The sequence below is a fragment of the Neolamprologus brichardi genome, chromosome 1 (genome assembly GCF_056152115.1).
Source record: "Neolamprologus brichardi isolate AB-2024 chromosome 1, ASM5615211v1, whole genome shotgun sequence".
NCBI classification, from domain to species: domain Eukaryota; kingdom Metazoa; phylum Chordata; class Actinopteri; order Cichliformes; family Cichlidae; genus Neolamprologus; species Neolamprologus brichardi.
Genome location: NC_142104.1, coordinates 33,917,196 through 33,934,872, shown reverse-complemented (window position 1 = coordinate 33,934,872; position 17,677 = coordinate 33,917,196). Strand labels below are relative to the sequence as shown.

The window sequence follows — 17,677 nt, the reverse complement described above, 5'->3', positions numbered from 1 at the left end:
GATTACACACAATGATCATATGTAGGACAGCAGCGCGTCATGTCTCCACTGCTGCGCATGAAAGCAGCAGCGGGCCGTTGGTGCTGGGCGGCACCGACACGCACCGACACAGTTTCCTATGAAATGATTGTTTTGTAAAGCACTGAAAACAATCAGACACATTTTAATATTAGATACTAACTGTTGGTTCTTTCAGTATCGCTTTATTTTGCCTCATTATTATTCACACTTTCAGTATTACAGTCGCTGCAGCTCTGTGAGGAACAAACGTGGATACATTAGGCCACTGAAAAGTATTTTTATTGCACTTCTGGCACATTTTGAATTCTATGAAACACAAAATTATTAAAATGCATAAATGCCATCTGAGCTTTGTTCTCCACTGTAGTGATTTCAGTCTTTGAAACGACACCGGAGTCTTTCGGACACGTGCGCTGTGCCACGGCCGTGAATTGGCCCCAGCTGAGCCGACCGAGTCGTGTGGAGACGTGCGAGGTTAGTGTTGGCCACCGACAGCGCTGGCAGATGGGTTATATGGTGAGATGACACAGAACACACAGCCTGCCTCCTGGAAAGCTCGCCTCATCTCCACCTAGCGGGCCAAACACAGACTGCATCAGAGGGAGGCTCCACATACACAGACCCCAGAGTGACCTGAGAGGCTCCTCAGTCTCCCACCAGAGGAGGAGGCTGGGGGCCGGGGTCAGTCACTGTAGAAATGTTACATTTGGGATTTTCCAAAAACCCATAAATCGTCAGGTGCACACACACTGCCGTGCAGCGTAACGATCCCTCCAACCCTGCTGTTCATTAACTGATCAATAAACTATCACAGAAACCAGACAGACTTGTTCTCATTTTAGAATCAGTCCTGTTGCTGTTGATGATGTACTGTTTGTCTGTAGAGGTCTTTCCTGCTGCTGTTACATCCAAATTTCCCCTTGTGGGACACTTAAGGGATCATTCTATTCTATTCTATTCTATTCTATTCTATTCTATTCTATTGCAGACTGACACAGACTGGTCACCATGTGGAATGAAGGATGGGAATGAAAATCATCTGCTGAATAAAGAAACTCTGAAAACGATGCTGGAGACGAGTTTGTTTGACTGAAATGCAGCGACTCCGACTGACGCGCAGCAGTTTGTGTGACCTCCGCGTGCTCGCCACACGCCTGATGCTGGAGGATCTCCTCCCACATCTGGGAGCTCTGGGTTGTCGTCTTAGGGGAAATACTGGTTTGCTGCCAGTGTCTCAGCCTCCCAGTAGCTGCACTGATGGTATAAATCTGATGGTGTTTTTCAGATACACTGACTCCCGACCTCGAGGTCAAGGTCACTGGCAGGAGCCAATATGAAGGCGATATGATCAGAGAGCACAAACGCTGCGGCTGTGTTCAGTGACAGACTCACACTCGTGTCTGCAGTTTGTTTTGTTAAACACAAACACGACAGCAGCAGTGCTGCCACGTGTGCACAGAGAGCACCAGTGTGTTTGTTTGGTCAATGAGAGGCTTCAGTTAACAGTGCAACGCAATTTTTGTAAACACACTAACAGGACAAATATCTGTGTTTGTTTTCTTGTTTGTTTTGAGCTCAGCTCCTTTAGTGTGAGAGCTGCTGTAGATGGATCGTTTCTAAGTATTTGGAAAAGTCATGTAAAACAGTCTCTACATGATTTAGCTGGAAACAGAAAAAGAGCGGGGAAGGTTTCAGCAAAGCAAACCTCACATCCACTAAGAGCAGACGATACCCAGGATTTACTGAGAACCTCAGAGACTCGTGGCTCTAACCACAGCTGATCACACCGTCTATAAACTTTCCTATTTGCCTCCAACCTTTGAGTAAATCTGTTTTAAAGGTGCACTTCACCTTAGAGTCAGTATTTTCCACAGTCACAGAGCTCCACAACAAGAACAACATGTAGCTCTGGATTTGTGTTAGCTAGTTAGCGAGTTAGCTAGTTAGCGCTCCACTGGAGCCGAAGCGACCAACGTTCTGTGCAGCGAGTTAAATAATCAGGACGATGAAACACCGAGATCAATGCAAAGCTCCAGGCCAGAGTTATCATCGGTGGGCGTCACCATCACATTTACAGTTCTGGGTTGAACTGAGTTCAGTTTTGGTTATATTGAGGTTAATAATGTAATAATAATAATAATGATAATGTATATTTTATTGATCCCGTGGGGAAACTCCTCTTTGAAGCCGTGGGCAGCCATTGGGTGCCGGGGAGCAGTGTGTAGGGACGCTACCTTTGCTCAGGGGTCCCTCAGCTGTTCAGGGGAATCGAACCCCGACCTCCCGATCATGGGGCCTGTTTACTGTTTACCGATGTTAGTTTGAGTTTTTGTTATTTACGAGGGAGGCATTCGTCACATGTAAGATTTAAGAGGTTCAGAGGCCTACAGAGACCCCCCCACAGCGCACTCTTACCAGCCTCGCCTGGTCCAGGCACAGACCCACCACCGCCCCCCCACTGCCGGGTAACTTCACTGCCGATCCAAACTGCAAGAACCAGCGCAGACTTTAAGACACAGAAACACAGCCTGATGCAGCAGGTCTTTAAACTCCACCCACCTGCCTCGCCAGCTCAACCATCTTGAGGTTCCCGGGGCCGAGACAGTCGTCGGTGTAAATGGACCTGTGGGACAGAGCGCCGACGTTAGCTCTGAATGCAGCGAGTGCAGAACGCGTCTCAAATCAAAACGTGTCGTTTACCGGCGCAGCTCAAAGTTCTGGTCCATCAGTTGAACCAGGCGGCGCCAGTCTTTGTCCCGGAAAGCCGTCCTGAGGGAGGAAGTCACGTGACACCAAACTTCATATTAGAACGCTGTGAACGCCACACACTGGCACGTTTGTGCCGGCAGCGGTGGAGGAAATAAAGCCTCAACACGTGGCACAGCCAGACCACGAACGTCCACACGTGACACACTGAGGAGTGGATCACCATGGCAACCGCTATGACCCCTGATTGTGCCGGTTTTCATCTTCATGCTGTGAGTGTTTGGCTACGAACACACATGTAAGAGAAAGAGTGTGTGAGTGTGTGAGTGTGTGTGTGCGTCCGTGTGTGTCCGTGTGTGTGTGTGTGTGCGTCCGTGTGTGTGTCCGTGTGTGTGTCTGTGTGTGTGTGTGTGCGTCCGTGTGTGTCCGTGTGTGTGTCCGTGTGTGTCCGTGTGTGTCCGTGTGTGCGTCCGTGTGTGTCCGTGTGTGCGTCCGTGTGTGTGTCCGTGTGTGTGTCCGTGTGTGTGTCTGTGTCTGTGTGTGTGTGTCTGTGTCTGTGTCCGTGTGTGTCCGTGTGTGTCCGTGTGTGTCCGTGTGTGCGCGTGTGTGCGCGTGTGTGTCCGTGTGTTTCCGTGTGTGTCCGTGTGTGTGTCCGTGTGTGTCCGTGTGTGTGTCCGTGTGTGTGTCCGTGTGTGCGCGTGTGTGTCCGTGTGTGCGCGTGTGTGTCCGTGTGTGTCCGTGTGTGCGCGTGTGTGTCCGTGTGTTTCCGTGTGTGTCCGTGTGTGTGTCCGTGTGTGCGCGTGTGTGTCCGTGTGTGTCCCTGTGTGTGTCCGTGTGTGTCCCTGTGTGTCCGTGTGTGTCCGTGTGTGTGTCCGTGTGTGTCCGTGTGTGTGTCCCTGTGTGTGTCCGTGTGTGTCCTTGTGTGTCCGTGTGTGCGCGTGTGTGTCCGTGTGTGTCCCTGTGTGTGTCCGTGTGTGTCCCTGTGTGTGTCCGTGTGTGTCCCTGTGTGTCCGTGTGTGCGCGTGTGTGTCCGTGTGTGTCCCTGTGTGTGTCCCTGTGTGTCCCTGTGTGTCCGTGTGTGTGTCCCTGTGTGTGTCCGTGTGTGTCCCTGTGTGTCCGTGTGTGTCCGTGTGTGTGTCCGTGTGTGTCCGTGTGTGTCCCTGTGTGTCCGTGTGTGTGTCCGTGTGTGCGCGTGTGTGTCCGTGTGTGTCCCTGTGTGTGTCCGTGTGTGTGTCCGTGTGTGTCCGTGTGTGCGCGTGTGTGTCCCTGTGTGTGTCCGTGTGTGTGTCCCTGTGTGTGTCCGTGTGTGCGCGTGTGTGTCCGTGTGTGTCCCTGTGTGTCCGTGTGTGTCCGTGTGTGTGTCCGTGTGTGTCCGTGTGTGCGCGTGTGTGTCCCTGTGTGTGTCCGTGTGTGTGTCCCTGTGTGTGTCCGTGTGTGCGCGTGTGTGTCCCTGTGTGTCCGTGTGTGTCCGTGTGTGTGTCCGTGTGTGCGCGTGTGTGTCCGTGTGTGTCCCTGTGTGTCCGTGTGTGTCCGTGTGTGTGTCCGTGTGTGTCCGTGTGTGCGCGTGTGTGTCCGTGTGTGTCCGTGTGTGCGCGTGTGTGTCCGTGTGTGTCCCTGTGTGTCCGTGTGTGTCCGTGTGTGTGTCCGTGTGTGTCCGTGTGTGCGCGTGTGTGTCCGTGTGTGCGCGTGTGTGTCCGTGTGTGTCCGTGTGTGTCCGTGTGTGTGTCCGTGTGTGTCCCTGTGTGTGTCCCTGTGTGTCCTGCTGACTGAAAATTCTGAGACATTTTACAGAGAAACGCTGTAACAAATGTAACAAGTTACTTTCTCCTGGGAGTAATTGAGTAACCTACTGCATTACTTTAGAGAAATGTATTCAGTGTAAGATGTGCAATGACCCCAACACTGATGACCACACAGTGTGTCTGTGACGTGTTGCTAAGCGACAGCAGTGCCTCTCAAAGAGCCAATGAGACCCCAGAGGACACATTTAGTAACCTGTGACTTTAACGAGTCAGTTAAAATAGTTGAATTTGAACAGGGACGCATGAAAACAGCAGCGACAGAGTAACAGACTGTAAACTGACCTGGCCTGATCAGTCAGCTCAGCAAATCTCCTCATGGCGTCACAGACCAGCAGCTCCCCTGCAGGACGACACACAGAAGCAGTCTAAAGCATGGACCGGTGTGTGTTTGTGCTTTCTGGCAAACACACTTTCAGTTTAAAACAATCCCATTTACCTCATACTGGGACAGAGACTTCCTGGGTGGATCTGACTGACGAGGTCTCATGCTGCTCAAATGTTTTATTCTGGTCAGTTTTAACATGTTATTGTTCAGACCATGGACACAATCCATCGTCTTTTAAAAGATCCTGTCTGTGAGGTGAGCAGAGCGTTTGTAGGAGCAGCTCACACGTACTGATGGACTTCTGCTTCCAACATCGAGCGACAGTTTGGACATGGAGGCCTAAACATAGCGAGCACGGTTTCTAAGGACACAGCTGAGGCTTCATTTCATTTTCGACATGTTACTGATGCCGTCTGATAAAACAGATGACTACTTGTTAGTTAGCTCCACCGTTTACCTCTGTTCACTTCTTCTCTAATCCCCTGCTGTGCCTGCAATTCAACTACAGCCACTTTCTGTACAGTGGAAAGTGGAGTCTGATTGGTCCCCTTAACCCAACTCTGATTGGCACAAACATTAAGCAGCAGGTGTGTTCAGCTTCTATTGTCTGAGATGAACATATTAGAGACATCACCTCTCTATGACATCACACTGAGCCATTCGTTGTCTGAAACAGTGTGTAGAGCTGGAGCTGAGTTTCTGCCCTGCAGAGATCACCTGGACCTGAGCTTGGAGGCTTTTGGTTTCAGAGGGTTATTTGTAGAAAACACGGACTTTGTATCAGGATGGTTCCTGCCAGCGAACAGCAGCAATGGGTTTAAATAGTGGGGTTACTCCAAAATAAGAGTGTGGTGGGAATGTCACTAGTTTTGGTCACGTTAACTGGACTCACTCCATCTGAGCTGATACTGATGAAATACGTCACATGACTACAGAGCACCCGTACAGCAGGAAATGGCGAGAGCATCACCATCAGTAGGATTCATCTGCTGAGCACCTGTAACGTCAACATCATTCGACACCTCCTGCCTTCAGAAGATCAACGTCTGATTTGGAGACGTACCACTGAGCCAGCGCTGTCGGATGTTGCTATGGATACGGCCAGAATCACTGGGGTCGCTCAGGTAGGCCAGCCAGAACGATGGAAGGTCACTCATGTCCATGGGAATGTAGGCTCCTGATAATGGGAAACACACACAGACACATGAAGACAATTTCAGCATCAAATGACAACAAATCCAAACGATTAGAAAAACTGAGTACTGCAAACTAACGTCACGCAGCAAGTCTGAGATTATAAAGGTCTCCTGAAACCACGCACGAGGATATACCACACACACAGACACACGATGTAACAACAACTTTTATTTTACAGGACATAACGTTTATGGCGCTGACAGGGCGGTCAGTACCGAAGCCGTGCTCTTCCATGAGCTCCTTGCTGAAATCCATGTACACCAAGCCTTCATACACCTGCAAGACACAACAGTAACGCCTGTCACTTCACAGTAACACTGACAGGCAGGTCCACGCACCGTGGGTCATCAGACTCACCTGCACGACTCGGTCCTGCAGCCCAGCAGTGATGGACAGCTCGTCCGTCTCCACGTCGAGGATGAAGTTGGCTCTGATTGGTTTGGGAAGATCCTGCAGCATTAATAACAAAACAAACGTGACTCAGGACGACGTTCAGTGCAGCACGGTTCTAGAGAAGACCCAGATCTGCACTCAGGAACTCAAAGATGCCTTTCTTTGTCCACACTCCACCTTTCCATTGAAGTCCATGTGTGCCTGTGCTGGCATTTCTCCTGCATGTTGCTATCAGTGTGTGAAGAGTGGGAGAAGAGGGTTGCATTGACCATCCAACACAATGGGCAGCACATTGAACACATTTTACAAGTGGTCAGAAACTTGTAAATAACTCATGAAAGAATAAAGTTACGTTGAAACCAAGCACACCATTGTTTTTCTTGTGACATTACCAATAAGTCTGATGTGTCACATGACCCTCTTCCTATTGAAAAAACAAAAGTTGTATCCAAGATGGCCGACTTCTAAATGGCCACCATGGTCACCACCCATCTTGAGGAGTTTGCCCCTCACATATACTAATGTGCCACAAACAGGACGTTAATATCACCAACCATTCCCATGTTATTACGCTGTATCCACATAAATGGCCCACCCTGTACTTCAGATATGTGTGTAGGTAGACTGGTCACATGTCCTCACATTATCTGTGATGTTGTAGAACTTCATGAGGCACTTCAGAGTAGCTGAGACGATGGCACTGTGAGAATCATAAACAAGTAGATTACAAAGTGCACAAAATGACCTCTGAGTTATGGCACGCCGTTTCAAAATAAAGCAAAAATACTCACCTGCTTCCTGCAAGGCCCTTCACACAAACACAAATATGACATCATCATTAGACTGAATTAGATGCAAACACACTCTGACAAGTATCTGAAGGGATCCTTACCACTTGTCGGGGAATGTTGGTGTCGTACTTCAGGGTGAAGTTCTGCTTTGTCAAAGCAATCCTGCAGAGAAGAAGCAGAGCATTGGATGAGCTTTGAAAACCAGTCTGTGTGATCAAACCTGTAAACAGCTCACAGGGTTCTGGTGGCATTTGAACCTTTCCGTTATGTGGCTCAGACAGCCAACATATCCACAACCAGGCACATGTGGGGGGCGGGGCTTGAGCACCCACCCCTTCTAATGTCTCAGCACAGCCCTGTCTACAACTGTAGCACTCTCAGACAATTCAACAGTGAACTCATGCAGCCATCTACAGTTGTGTCTGTATTACTGAAAGTGAGTATTTGTACTTCCATGTTTATTCTTGGACTCCAGGAGTAGCTTGAACTTTATGATCAAACTCAATCAGTCCATTCATGGACTGTTAGCTAACACCAGCATGTCTGATGTAGCAACATGCTGTCAAACTGACGGCTGTGTTATAGCAGCACATCAGTGAACTCAGCAGAACGATGCGCTCGTTCACAAACGTTTGTAAGGACAGACTGCACAGACTGAAAACATTCAAATATTAAGATGATTGGACACATTTGCTCAGTTACAGCTAACAGGCTAACCATACAATCTACAGCCTGTTACACAAGCTCAGTCATATCTGAGAGACAAGACTGCATGGCTAACATGATCAACGGCACTAAACAAATTATGAAAATCCAATAAATCCACATAGTAAAGAAGTATAACTAATCGTTCTACATTCAGAGGGTGGTTGGCTAGCACGCCGTGACACAGCTTTGACTGACATTGGTTGCTTTGTCCAAGCCAACCTTCCTGTCCCCATGCTGACATCGGCTGTGGCCACGTCACATCCCAGGGTTCGTTGTTGACACCTTGGTGCTGACTGTGGTTCAGCTCAACAGCTGCGACTTCTCGTTATTAACCTTTCTAGAAGTTACACAAGCAAAACTGGCTTTTCAGTCACACAGATATAAATACATCCTAACATTGTTGTGAAGAAAAGTAAGGTCCCCTTGAGCATCAGATCTGAGTATTGCCTTCAGATGTAAGTATGTGAGATTTGACATTAGCAGCTTGTTATTAATTACTGTTTCATTTTTTCCATTTCATTTTCTCTACAAGCTCTTATTGAAAGCAGGTAATTCTTCACCTGCTTTCAATAAGAGACAGGCTTTGTTATGAAGTGTTTTAGCTCTTATGAATCAGCAGACACGGACATCAGAGATCATCTACACCAGGGGTGTCCAACTCCAGGCCTCGAGGGCTGGTGTCCTGCAGGTTTAGATCTCACCCTGGGTCAACACACCTGAATCACATGATGAGTTCATTACCAGGCCTCTGGAGAACTGCAGGACATGTTGAGGAGAACATTTAGCCATTTAAATCAGCTGTGTTGGATCAAGGACACATCTAAAACCTGCAGGACACCGGCCCTCGAGGCCTGGAGTTGGACACCTGTGATCTACACAGACTGATAGCAGCAGGTAGCCTCACCTTTGTTTGGAGCAGAACTGGTAAAACTTCTTACATGTCGCCTGTAGCAGTCGAAGACCCCCCAGGTACCTGCAATCAGCAATAAAGACAAAGATTTCCTCACTATGACACCTCCATCCTGCCTGAGGGCTCGGTCAGCTGGATGCATACACACCCTTCCTTCCTGCTGATACAGAACAGATCCTGCAGGCTGCCAAACTCTGTGGGGTCGTTGAGTGGATGAGGGACTAAAACCTACAAAGGTCACAATACTTTAGAGCAGAGCGGAGATGTTTTAGTTTATAAGAATGTGTTCGTTTGTATTACCAAAGTCTGGGTCTCCAGCAGAGTAACCTCAGCCCAGAAGTTAGCGATGGTCATGGCGATTGTTTTTCCATTGAAGCCATCTGAGGGATTCCCCATTAGTCCCACCCTGGGAGTCGTCAGAGATTTGGGAAGTATTTTATACCAAAGTGTGGCAGTTGAGTGTCTGTTTTCTTACCTGGCGTATGACCGGCATGTAATAGGTTTAGCAGGGCTGCCTTGCTGCTTAGTGGAGTAGTGGGCGAGCCACTTGGTGTAGTCTGACAGTCCCTGAGACGTTGTGAGAGAAAGTGGTGTTAGGCTGACATTTAACCAGAAAAAGGAAGTAACTGTACGCAGAAATGTACTTAAGATATTTTACATTAATGTAAAATATAAATGCAATCTCGTTTTACTCTTTTTACCCCAGACAATAATGGTTCCCTTAAAGAGGAGCCATCCTGCTCAGTTCTAGCTTCATGTACTCGAGAGTACACTATATTGACTGGCCCGTCCAAACCAGGTGTTCGGATCACTGTCATGGGCACAGCTGCATAAAATCACACACCAAGGCAAGCAGACTGCTTCTACATACAGACCCTTTCCAAAAACTTAGAGTCCTGTGAAGACATCACCATTTACTTCTCATTTTTTGCAGGAAAAAAGAGAAATTAGGATCACATCAAATTAATCAAAATGTGCTATTTTCAAAATGATATGTCAATCTTCAATACTTGGTTGGGAATCCCTTCGTCTTAACCACTGCCTCGATGCACCGTGGCATTGATGCAATCAGCCCGTGCCATTGCCTGGTAGTTATGGAAGCCCAGATTTCCTTGGTGCTTGCTGTCAGCTCTTCGTTTTTGGGTGTGGCGGACCTCATTTTCCTCTTCATACCCCATAGAGTCTCAATGGGGTTTAGGTCTGGTGACCTTAGGTCTTGGCTGGCCAGTCAAGCACTGTGATGGCCATCAAACCAGGTTTTGGTGCTTCTGGCGGTATGGGCAGGGGCCAGGTCCTGCTGGAAGATGAAATCTGCATCTCCATACAGATCCTCAGCAGGAGTCATAAAGTCATCTAAAACACTCTGGTAGACTTAACCTTGGATTTAAGAAGGCAGAGTTTACCAACACCTGCACCGGACATTGCACCCCAAATCATGACTGACTGTGGTTATTTGACACTGAACCTAAAACAACTTGGGTTCTGTTCCTCACCCGTCTTCTTCCAAACACTTGGACCTTGATTCCTGAATAAAGGCACACTTTACTTTCATCAGAGAAGAGGACCTTTGACCGCTGGCCAACAGTCCAGTCCATCTGCTCCTTGGCCCAGTTGAGTTGCTACCGACGTTGGCTCAGGCTCAGAAGTGGTTTTGAAGCTTTGATTCCTGCCTCATTCTTTCTGGATCTCTACCAGAGTCTTAAATCTTGTGTCTGATAATCCGCTGAAAGCCACGGTCATCTGCTGGTGCATCTCCTCCTGCCACATTTTGCCCTTCCTCTAGACTTTCCATTGATATGCTCTGACACAGCACTAAACAGCCGGCCTCCTTAGCTATAAACCTTATTGCTTACCCATCCTATGGTGGGTACCATTGATTCTGGCCAGTTGTCAAGTCTGCAGTCTTCCCCATATTGAACCTAACTGAGGTCAAAGTAAAGCAAATTAATGACACCTGGGAAAACCTGTGCAGGTGCTTTGAGTTCGTACAGTGGTTCCCAAACTGTTTTTGCTGGGCCCCCCTTTGTTTTACAAGAAAAATATTTGCCCCCCCTCGCAAACACATCCTCCAACCACACACACCCATATTTTGCTCCATTGTGGTTTATTTCACACCTCAAACATTTAGTAAACAATTAAGCAAATACAAGTAAACTGCAATAAATTACAGGTAATAAAATAAACTACTAACTCTTTTACGCTGCGTCCGCACATACACGGGTATTTTTGAAAACGCAGCTGTTTCGTCCACGTAAACGGCGTTTAGAATCACCGAGAACGGAGATTTTTTAAACTCCTTTTCTGCGTTTACGTGTGGACGAGGAATACAGAGTTCGTCAACGTCAAAGGTATGTGCCTTTTTTCACGTCACGCTGTGGCCACGTTATTGTTTACATGAGATGAACTGCAGATAGAGACGAAATACTGTTAATCTGACTGTCTGCAGGTTTTACACACAGTTACTGTCCCTCTGTTTACAAAGGCAGAGGCGTCACGGTGTAATTATTTTACATGTAGTTGTTTTTTTTCCTGTGTAATAATATTCAACATTGTTATCAATACATTTTTTAAAAAATGCCTCTCTGTGCAAAATGGATTTAAAAACATAAACAGCTGTTGGATCCTGTTTGTCCGTGATTTGAACCGAGGGAACAAATCGTGTCAGGATCAGCCTGATGTTATTTGTATCCCACTGTAACTTTACTGTATAAAGAGCAAACATCTCCAACATGTCAGGAGTAGTTAGTCATTACAACAAGTGTTTGTGAACTAAAAATCAAGAATGTGGGATCCTGTTTGTCCGTGATTTAAACAGCCCAGCGCTGCTCCTGACAAAGGGAAACCAATCCTGCAGGGAGACCTACCTCTGCACCTGTGCAGGTGAAGCCAAAGGGAAGATTTGCTTCAACATATTTTCTAGTCTTTGGCTTAGAATGAAGTTGGTTTGGAAACATATTCAGCGACGCTTCATCTCCTGCTTTGCGTTTGTGTAGGCGCCGTGCTAGCAGTGTCCAAGCGTTGTTTTGTTTTTTCCCTTTTCATGCCCCCCCCTGCCATGGCTCTGCGCCCCCCACACTTTGGGAAGCTCTGAGTTAGTAGATGAGTTATGTGTGAAACTCAGTTTAAAACATTCATGCCCTGTAAAATTTGGGCTGATGTCTTTATAGTTTCTAATTTTTTGAAATCATGTTTTCATGGATTTCATGAGCTGGAAGCCCAAATTATGTACAAATAAACAACTAAGTACTTGAAATCGTTTAGGTTGTGGGCCCTGAATCTATAATCTATGAAAGTTTAATGTTTTGAAAGGAATTATGGAAATAAATAAACTTTTCCATGATAGTCTAATTTTTTGGAAAGGATCTGTACGTTTGTGAAAGAATGGGTCATAGGAGCTCACTGAAGTCCAGTGTGGTACCATGATATCACCTGTGTAACAAATCCAGCTGTGAAATTTCCTCACTACTAAACATCAATAGACAAGTCTGGGTTTGACGGTTGCCAGGGGAACAGTACCAGCTGTTTGCACTGATGCAGAGGGAAGAGTCGAGCTGAGGTAAGATACAAACCACTTGTCCGATCAGCTGGAAGCCAGTAGGAACCTTCATACCGAACACGTGGCACTGCTTCTCATTGATGAGCCACTCCTGAGGAGAAACAGCCGTTAAAGTAAGTCTTCACTTTTTTTAGCTTGTTATAAAGTTGGATGGATTTGAGGGGTTTAGATCAACAAGGCAACAAGAATAAAAGGCAGTTGAGTTCAAAACTGTTCCTGCACATGGCTGCATGGACAGAAGCACGTGAGCTGCTTTAGCTTTACGAACCCAGAACTGTCCAAAAGTCCTGCCCACGGTCTGAGGCTGCTGGCTCAGGAAGTCCGACGTGTAGGACAGCGTGTCCCTCTGGATGCAGTAGAACACCACGCTGGCGAGCTGGGACGCCGTCTGCCCTTCCTGTGGCTTTTCCAAGAAGCGAGTTACCCTGATTCAGAAAGTGCAGCATATAAAGCATTCACTCTCAACTGCAAATATTAACACAACATAATTAATAACACATTTCACAGCCAATCGTAAGTCTGTATTTCCTTTGAACTGATGGGAAAGCAAGTGAACCACAGAAGAGCCTCTGAATGGACAACAGGTCAAAGGTTAAAGCCGATGGCTACAGCAGGTCTCACACTTAGCTAACCCTCCTCATGTAAGGGAGTAACAAAACAAACAAACAAACAAAAAACAAATATTTCCATAAATGTTTTGTTTGTTTTGTTAAATTTCAAACTGGTTGATCGTGGCTCAAAGAGTTGGCAGTTCGTCCTGTAACCGGAAGGTTCGAGCCCTGGCAAGGACAGTCTTGGTCGTTGTGTCCTTGGGCAAGACGCTTCACCTACCGCCTACTGGTGTTGGCCAGAGGGGTCGATGGCGCGATATGGCAGCCTCGCTTCTGTCAGTCTGCAGGGCAGCTGTGGCTACAACTGTAGCTGCCTCCACCAGTGTGTGAATGTGAGAGTGAATGAAGAGTGGGATTGTAAAGCGCTTTGAGGGGTCCCGAAAAGCTCTATATAAATGCAATCATTATTATTATTATTATTATTAAATATTGTGTAACAAGACCAAACTGCAAACGTGAATGCAGATTTTAACTAGCTGCTTTCATTTAACTACCAAATAAACAGGGCACGTGTTCGAGAGCCCTGGTCTGCAGCATCAGAAGACTGGCTGCCACTCCTGTCAGCTACAACACACTGAGGAAATATTTCACACATGCTCACAAAAATCAGCCCAAAGGAGGAAATGCTGCCTGGTCTTGAGGAGAGTCACAACATTTGGATGGTAGACTCACAGTTTGGTGTAATTTAATAAAAGCTTGAATCCATCCTGTCATGTCCAGTCAGTTCCAGCAGGTGGTGCTGCTGTTAGGGTGTGGGGGATATTTCATCATGTATAGTACTGTTTCTGATCGTGTCCATCCCTTTATGACCACAGTGTATTTATCTCTGATCGCTGCTTCCAACAGTAAACACAACAAAGCTCAAAGCTCAAACGGGCTTTTTGAGCAGGACACAGAGTTCACTGTGATCAAACAGATTTGCTTCTTGGCTGTGCAGCCAACAACTCTGCTGTGTGATGCCATCATGTCAACATGGACCAGTATAAGGAATGTTTCCAGCACCGACCTCACCTGTGGGAATCATGGCAGACCTCGACGATGCCTCTGGAGCTGCTCTTCTCTCCTTCTTCCAGCTCGTAGTATATGATCAGCTCACCGGGCTGCAGTGGACACAACATGGTGAGCTAGCACACACATTCACCCTTAATCCACAAAAAGGGTTATTAGCAAAACTGCTGCACAAAAGCTACGAACTGTTAGCTCTTAAGCCCACATCATAGCTAATAACCAACTTACGACTGTAGCCTTCTGTGGAACTCATCCAATCTCCTCCACTTATCTGTATCAGGGTCACAGGGGAAGCCCATCCCACCACAGAGGCGAGAGGCAGGATACACCCTGGACAGATCACCAGTCTGTCGCAGGGCTAACACAGATGACCAGTCACACTTATGGGAAATTCACAATCACCAGTTAACCCCACTGACTGCATGTCTTTGGACTGTGGGAGGATGCCAGAGTACCCGGAGAGAACCCACAGACACAGGAAAACATGCAAGCTCCAAACAGAAAGGCCCCGCCCATACAGTGGAGTCAAACCCAGGACCTTGTTGCTGCGAGGCAGGGGTGGGGCACTCCAGGCCTCGAGGGCCGGGGTCCTACAGGTGTTAGATATCACCATGGGTCAACACACCTGAATCAAACGATTGGTTCATTACCAGGCCTCTGGAGAACTTCAACACGTTTAAATGAGCTGTGTTGGATCGAGGCCTGGAGTTCGACACCCCTGCTGTAAGGCGGCAGTACTAACCTCCACGCCACCGTGCTGCTTTTGTTTTTTAAAGAATGACCTCATTGTGACAAATGTTTGATTTGTATGAAAATAAAAGTCAGAGTGCTGTCAGTGTTACAAACCATTAAACAAACTGATCGGACTGACAGACAACTTTTATGATTAATATTTGGTGAATGACCATTTTAAATGTGATTTTTTTAAAAACACATAAAACATAAAGAGATCTCCTTAAAGTTGAGTTATTTATGAGTTCTTATGAAGATCATTTGATAATGACGTTTAAAATAATGGGCTACTTGTTGCCAACAGGCAGACTGCCCTCTGGTGGACAAACAGCAACATTCATAACATGAGTGAAGGCTGTTTCTCTTTAAATAGTTAAACAGCAGCGCTGAACAAGACAGCAGCCATACCACTGAAATGATTTTAAAAAACACAAGCAAACACATTTCCCATGTTCCTTCTAGCGTGCACTGAAATAGCAATATGATTTAATACTGTATATGGTTTAATGTGCTCACCTTTGTCTCAGCTGACAGGTGCTTCATCACTTTGCACATTTGGATAGATAAATATCACCCACTGACACTGGGAAACACCATCATATCAGCTGATGTCAGTCAAAGAAACAGTAGTCTCTCCTACCACACCACTGCTATACCTCACAGAAGTTCACACTGACTACGTTAAATGTTAAAACGTTAACATCTGCTACAGTTAGATGATAACCACACACTCGACCAACAGGTAGCATAGTGACTGTCTTTTATATGCAGTCTGTCATGAAAACAAGGCTTGGTGTCAGTTCATACAAGATTAATGGCATCTACCTGTACTATGAAAATCTCACCTTTGACCTGAAGAAGCGAATAACTTGAGCAATGTCAAAGTTTTGGTCTGCACACAGCATGTCTCCAGCAATCTGCTCACACAGAGAAGAAACGCTGAATAGCAGCTTCAGGATTGTTCAGAGTCATTTAGTCCATTAGCCACGGACAGAGCGATTACCACCATAATGTCGTCCTGCAGCTTCCGGCTGCGTACGACCAACTCCAGGTCAGCCACGGCCCCGAGGCGATCCTCCAGCGTAGTGCTGCCGTCATTTATGATATTTTCCACGGGGAAGTCGGAAGCTGTGGCCCAGCGCTCGTAGTGCTTGTACCTGGTCAGAGAACAGGAGTGGAAGGAAAAGCAAAACGATGGCAAAGTTTCCAAACACCAGCCAATCCGTGCAATCATTGCCACTCACTTATCAGCATTGGTAACCAGATAGACCGCTGTGAACAGCTGGCGCCTGGAGACACAGAGACACCGTCAGTGACATGTAGAGGAACATGAAAGCTCTCGGATCACGTGTGGATCACGTGTGGATCACGTGTGGATCACGTGTGGATCACGCTCACGCACATGTTGACGGTTTCCCACCAAAAGTCAAGGATCTTCTTTCCTCCAATTCCAGGAAGCAAGGCCTTGGGTACCCCGCTCAGGTGGCTGTACAGGCCCGTTTCATCATTCTGGCAGCAAAAGGAAGATTTACTACACAAAAACCACAACCTGCTAACAGCCCCCCCCATTCGGCATGAAACGTGGCCAAGTCAATAGGCCTAATTATCACCTTTGACATCAACAACATGGGCTACGCTGTGGTAGCATCTCTGTGGCTTACTTGGATACTGAACCAATTCAACAAATTCTATCATCACAGGTTTGTGAAAGCAGCTAAAACTTGGATTACACCAACAGCGCTGCACACGACCTGAATGTTTCCTCATTTACACCTTTCATTTATTTCACATGAAATACAGCGATGTTCTGCGAGCCCCCCTCAGCCCACAAGAATCACGTGGACTTGTATACCTGAGGACTTGTATACCTGAGGACTTGTATACCTGAGGACTTGTATACCTGAGGACTTGTATACCTGAGGACTTGTATACCTGAGGACTTGTATACCTGAGGACTTGTATACCTGAGGACTTGTATACCTGAGGACTTGTATACCTGTGGACTTGTATACCTGTGGACTTGTATACCTGTGGACCAAACGAGGACTGTGCACACAGCTCAGGTCCTGCGTTTTGCTTGTGTTGGTAAATCGACAGCAGCACTGTTGTACCTGCATTAAACCACTGCAGTCCTTTTTGATCCCATAATGAACTGTCGTGTTCGTATTGTTGCCATTTCTGCTGCAGTCTTCGCAAAATCTCTCTTGAAAATACATTTTTCATGTAAATGACACTTTACTGAAAAAAGGAAGAACAGAAAAGTTTGTACCTTATGACAGAAAAGTCTTTTTTCCCCGGAAAACACCAGTTACAGGCGTGTAGTGGACAAACCAGTGAAATAAGCCATCTCTGTTAGCGTCTCACAGTAAAGACGATCATATATTTAAATGCTGAGTGTCCCATCAGTACTTGATCGCACACCGCCGCCTTAGAAAAACCCTGCCATGTTATCGTCGCAACGGCCTGTAGGGGGGGCTGCAGACACGTCGTTGAAAACGTCGTTTTGAAAACGCGCCGGTTTGTCGGCCGGATTTCCCGTTACATGGTTAATATTTCGTAAACATGCTGAGCGGCGTACAAACACCAGCCAGAGTTAAAGCGGCGCCAGTGTCGGCTTGTTTCGGGCAGTTTGGCGGCTTCACAACTAACGTGAACTTTGCTCTGTTGTTGCTGCAGCGTTGGACCGACTCACCTTAATCTGGGCCTCTAACACGGTGCCGTGACCGGCTACCAGCAGGATACAGATCATCGTAGCCGGTCCGGGGCTCCTCTGGACCCTTTAAACACTGAGCGTGTGTGTAGGAAACGTCTACGCTTTGTGCTTAAACCTTAGTGTCCACAAACACGCCCACTTCCGAGCGGGGCCTTCAAAATAAAAGCTTTAGAAAGGAAATGGCTTTTCTAAAGTCTTTTAACC

General features: G+C 47.0%; 1 protein-coding gene across 3 annotated transcripts; it reads right to left on the bottom strand.

The window, feature by feature from the left end:
* Positions 1-4: 4 nt before the first annotated feature.
* On the bottom strand, positions 5-17,653 carry gkup (glucuronokinase with putative uridyl pyrophosphorylase). 3 transcript variants are annotated; one of them, XM_087841164.1, is made up of 23 exons: positions 17,453-17,653; positions 16,163-16,269; positions 16,005-16,049; positions 15,764-15,917; positions 15,606-15,677; positions 14,032-14,120; positions 12,678-12,834; positions 12,423-12,500; positions 9,329-9,420; positions 9,154-9,259; positions 9,002-9,081; positions 8,848-8,916; positions 7,337-7,397; positions 7,236-7,252; positions 7,087-7,144; positions 6,409-6,501; positions 6,267-6,327; positions 5,918-6,031; positions 4,812-4,869; positions 2,722-2,790; positions 2,581-2,644; positions 2,437-2,508; positions 6-592 (listed from the first exon to the last, which is right to left on the bottom strand). In XM_087841164.1, exons 1-23 carry the CDS (start codon positions 17,507-17,509, stop codon positions 497-499), a joined length of 1,869 nt encoding a protein of 622 aa, XP_087697290.1. In that variant the 5' UTR covers positions 17,510-17,653; the 3' UTR covers positions 6-496. The 3 variants fall into 3 exon arrangements, with proteins under 3 accessions (XP_087697299.1, XP_087697290.1, XP_087697301.1); XM_087841173.1 differs by lacking the exon at positions 2,437-2,508 and having other exon boundaries at positions 5-592; XM_087841175.1 differs by lacking the exons at positions 6-592; positions 2,437-2,508; positions 2,581-2,644 and having other exon boundaries at positions 2,722-3,011; positions 17,453-17,651.
* Between the last annotated feature and the right edge of the window lie 24 nt (positions 17,654-17,677).

Excerpts from the sequence above, each read along its gene's own strand:
- gkup (XM_087841164.1), bottom strand. The coding sequence starts at position 17,509 with ATGATCTGTATCCTGCTGGTAGCCGGTCACGGCACCGTGTTAGAGGCC. Across the intron at positions 9,421-12,422 it reads TCCAGCTGATCGGACAAGTG|GGACTGTCAGACTACACCAA; the intron begins GTTTGTATCTTA and ends ACAACGTCTCAG. Across the intron at positions 2,791-4,811 it reads GAGCTGACTGATCAGGCCAG|GACGGCTTTCCGGGACAAAG; the intron begins GTCAGTTTACAG and ends TTCCTCCCTCAG.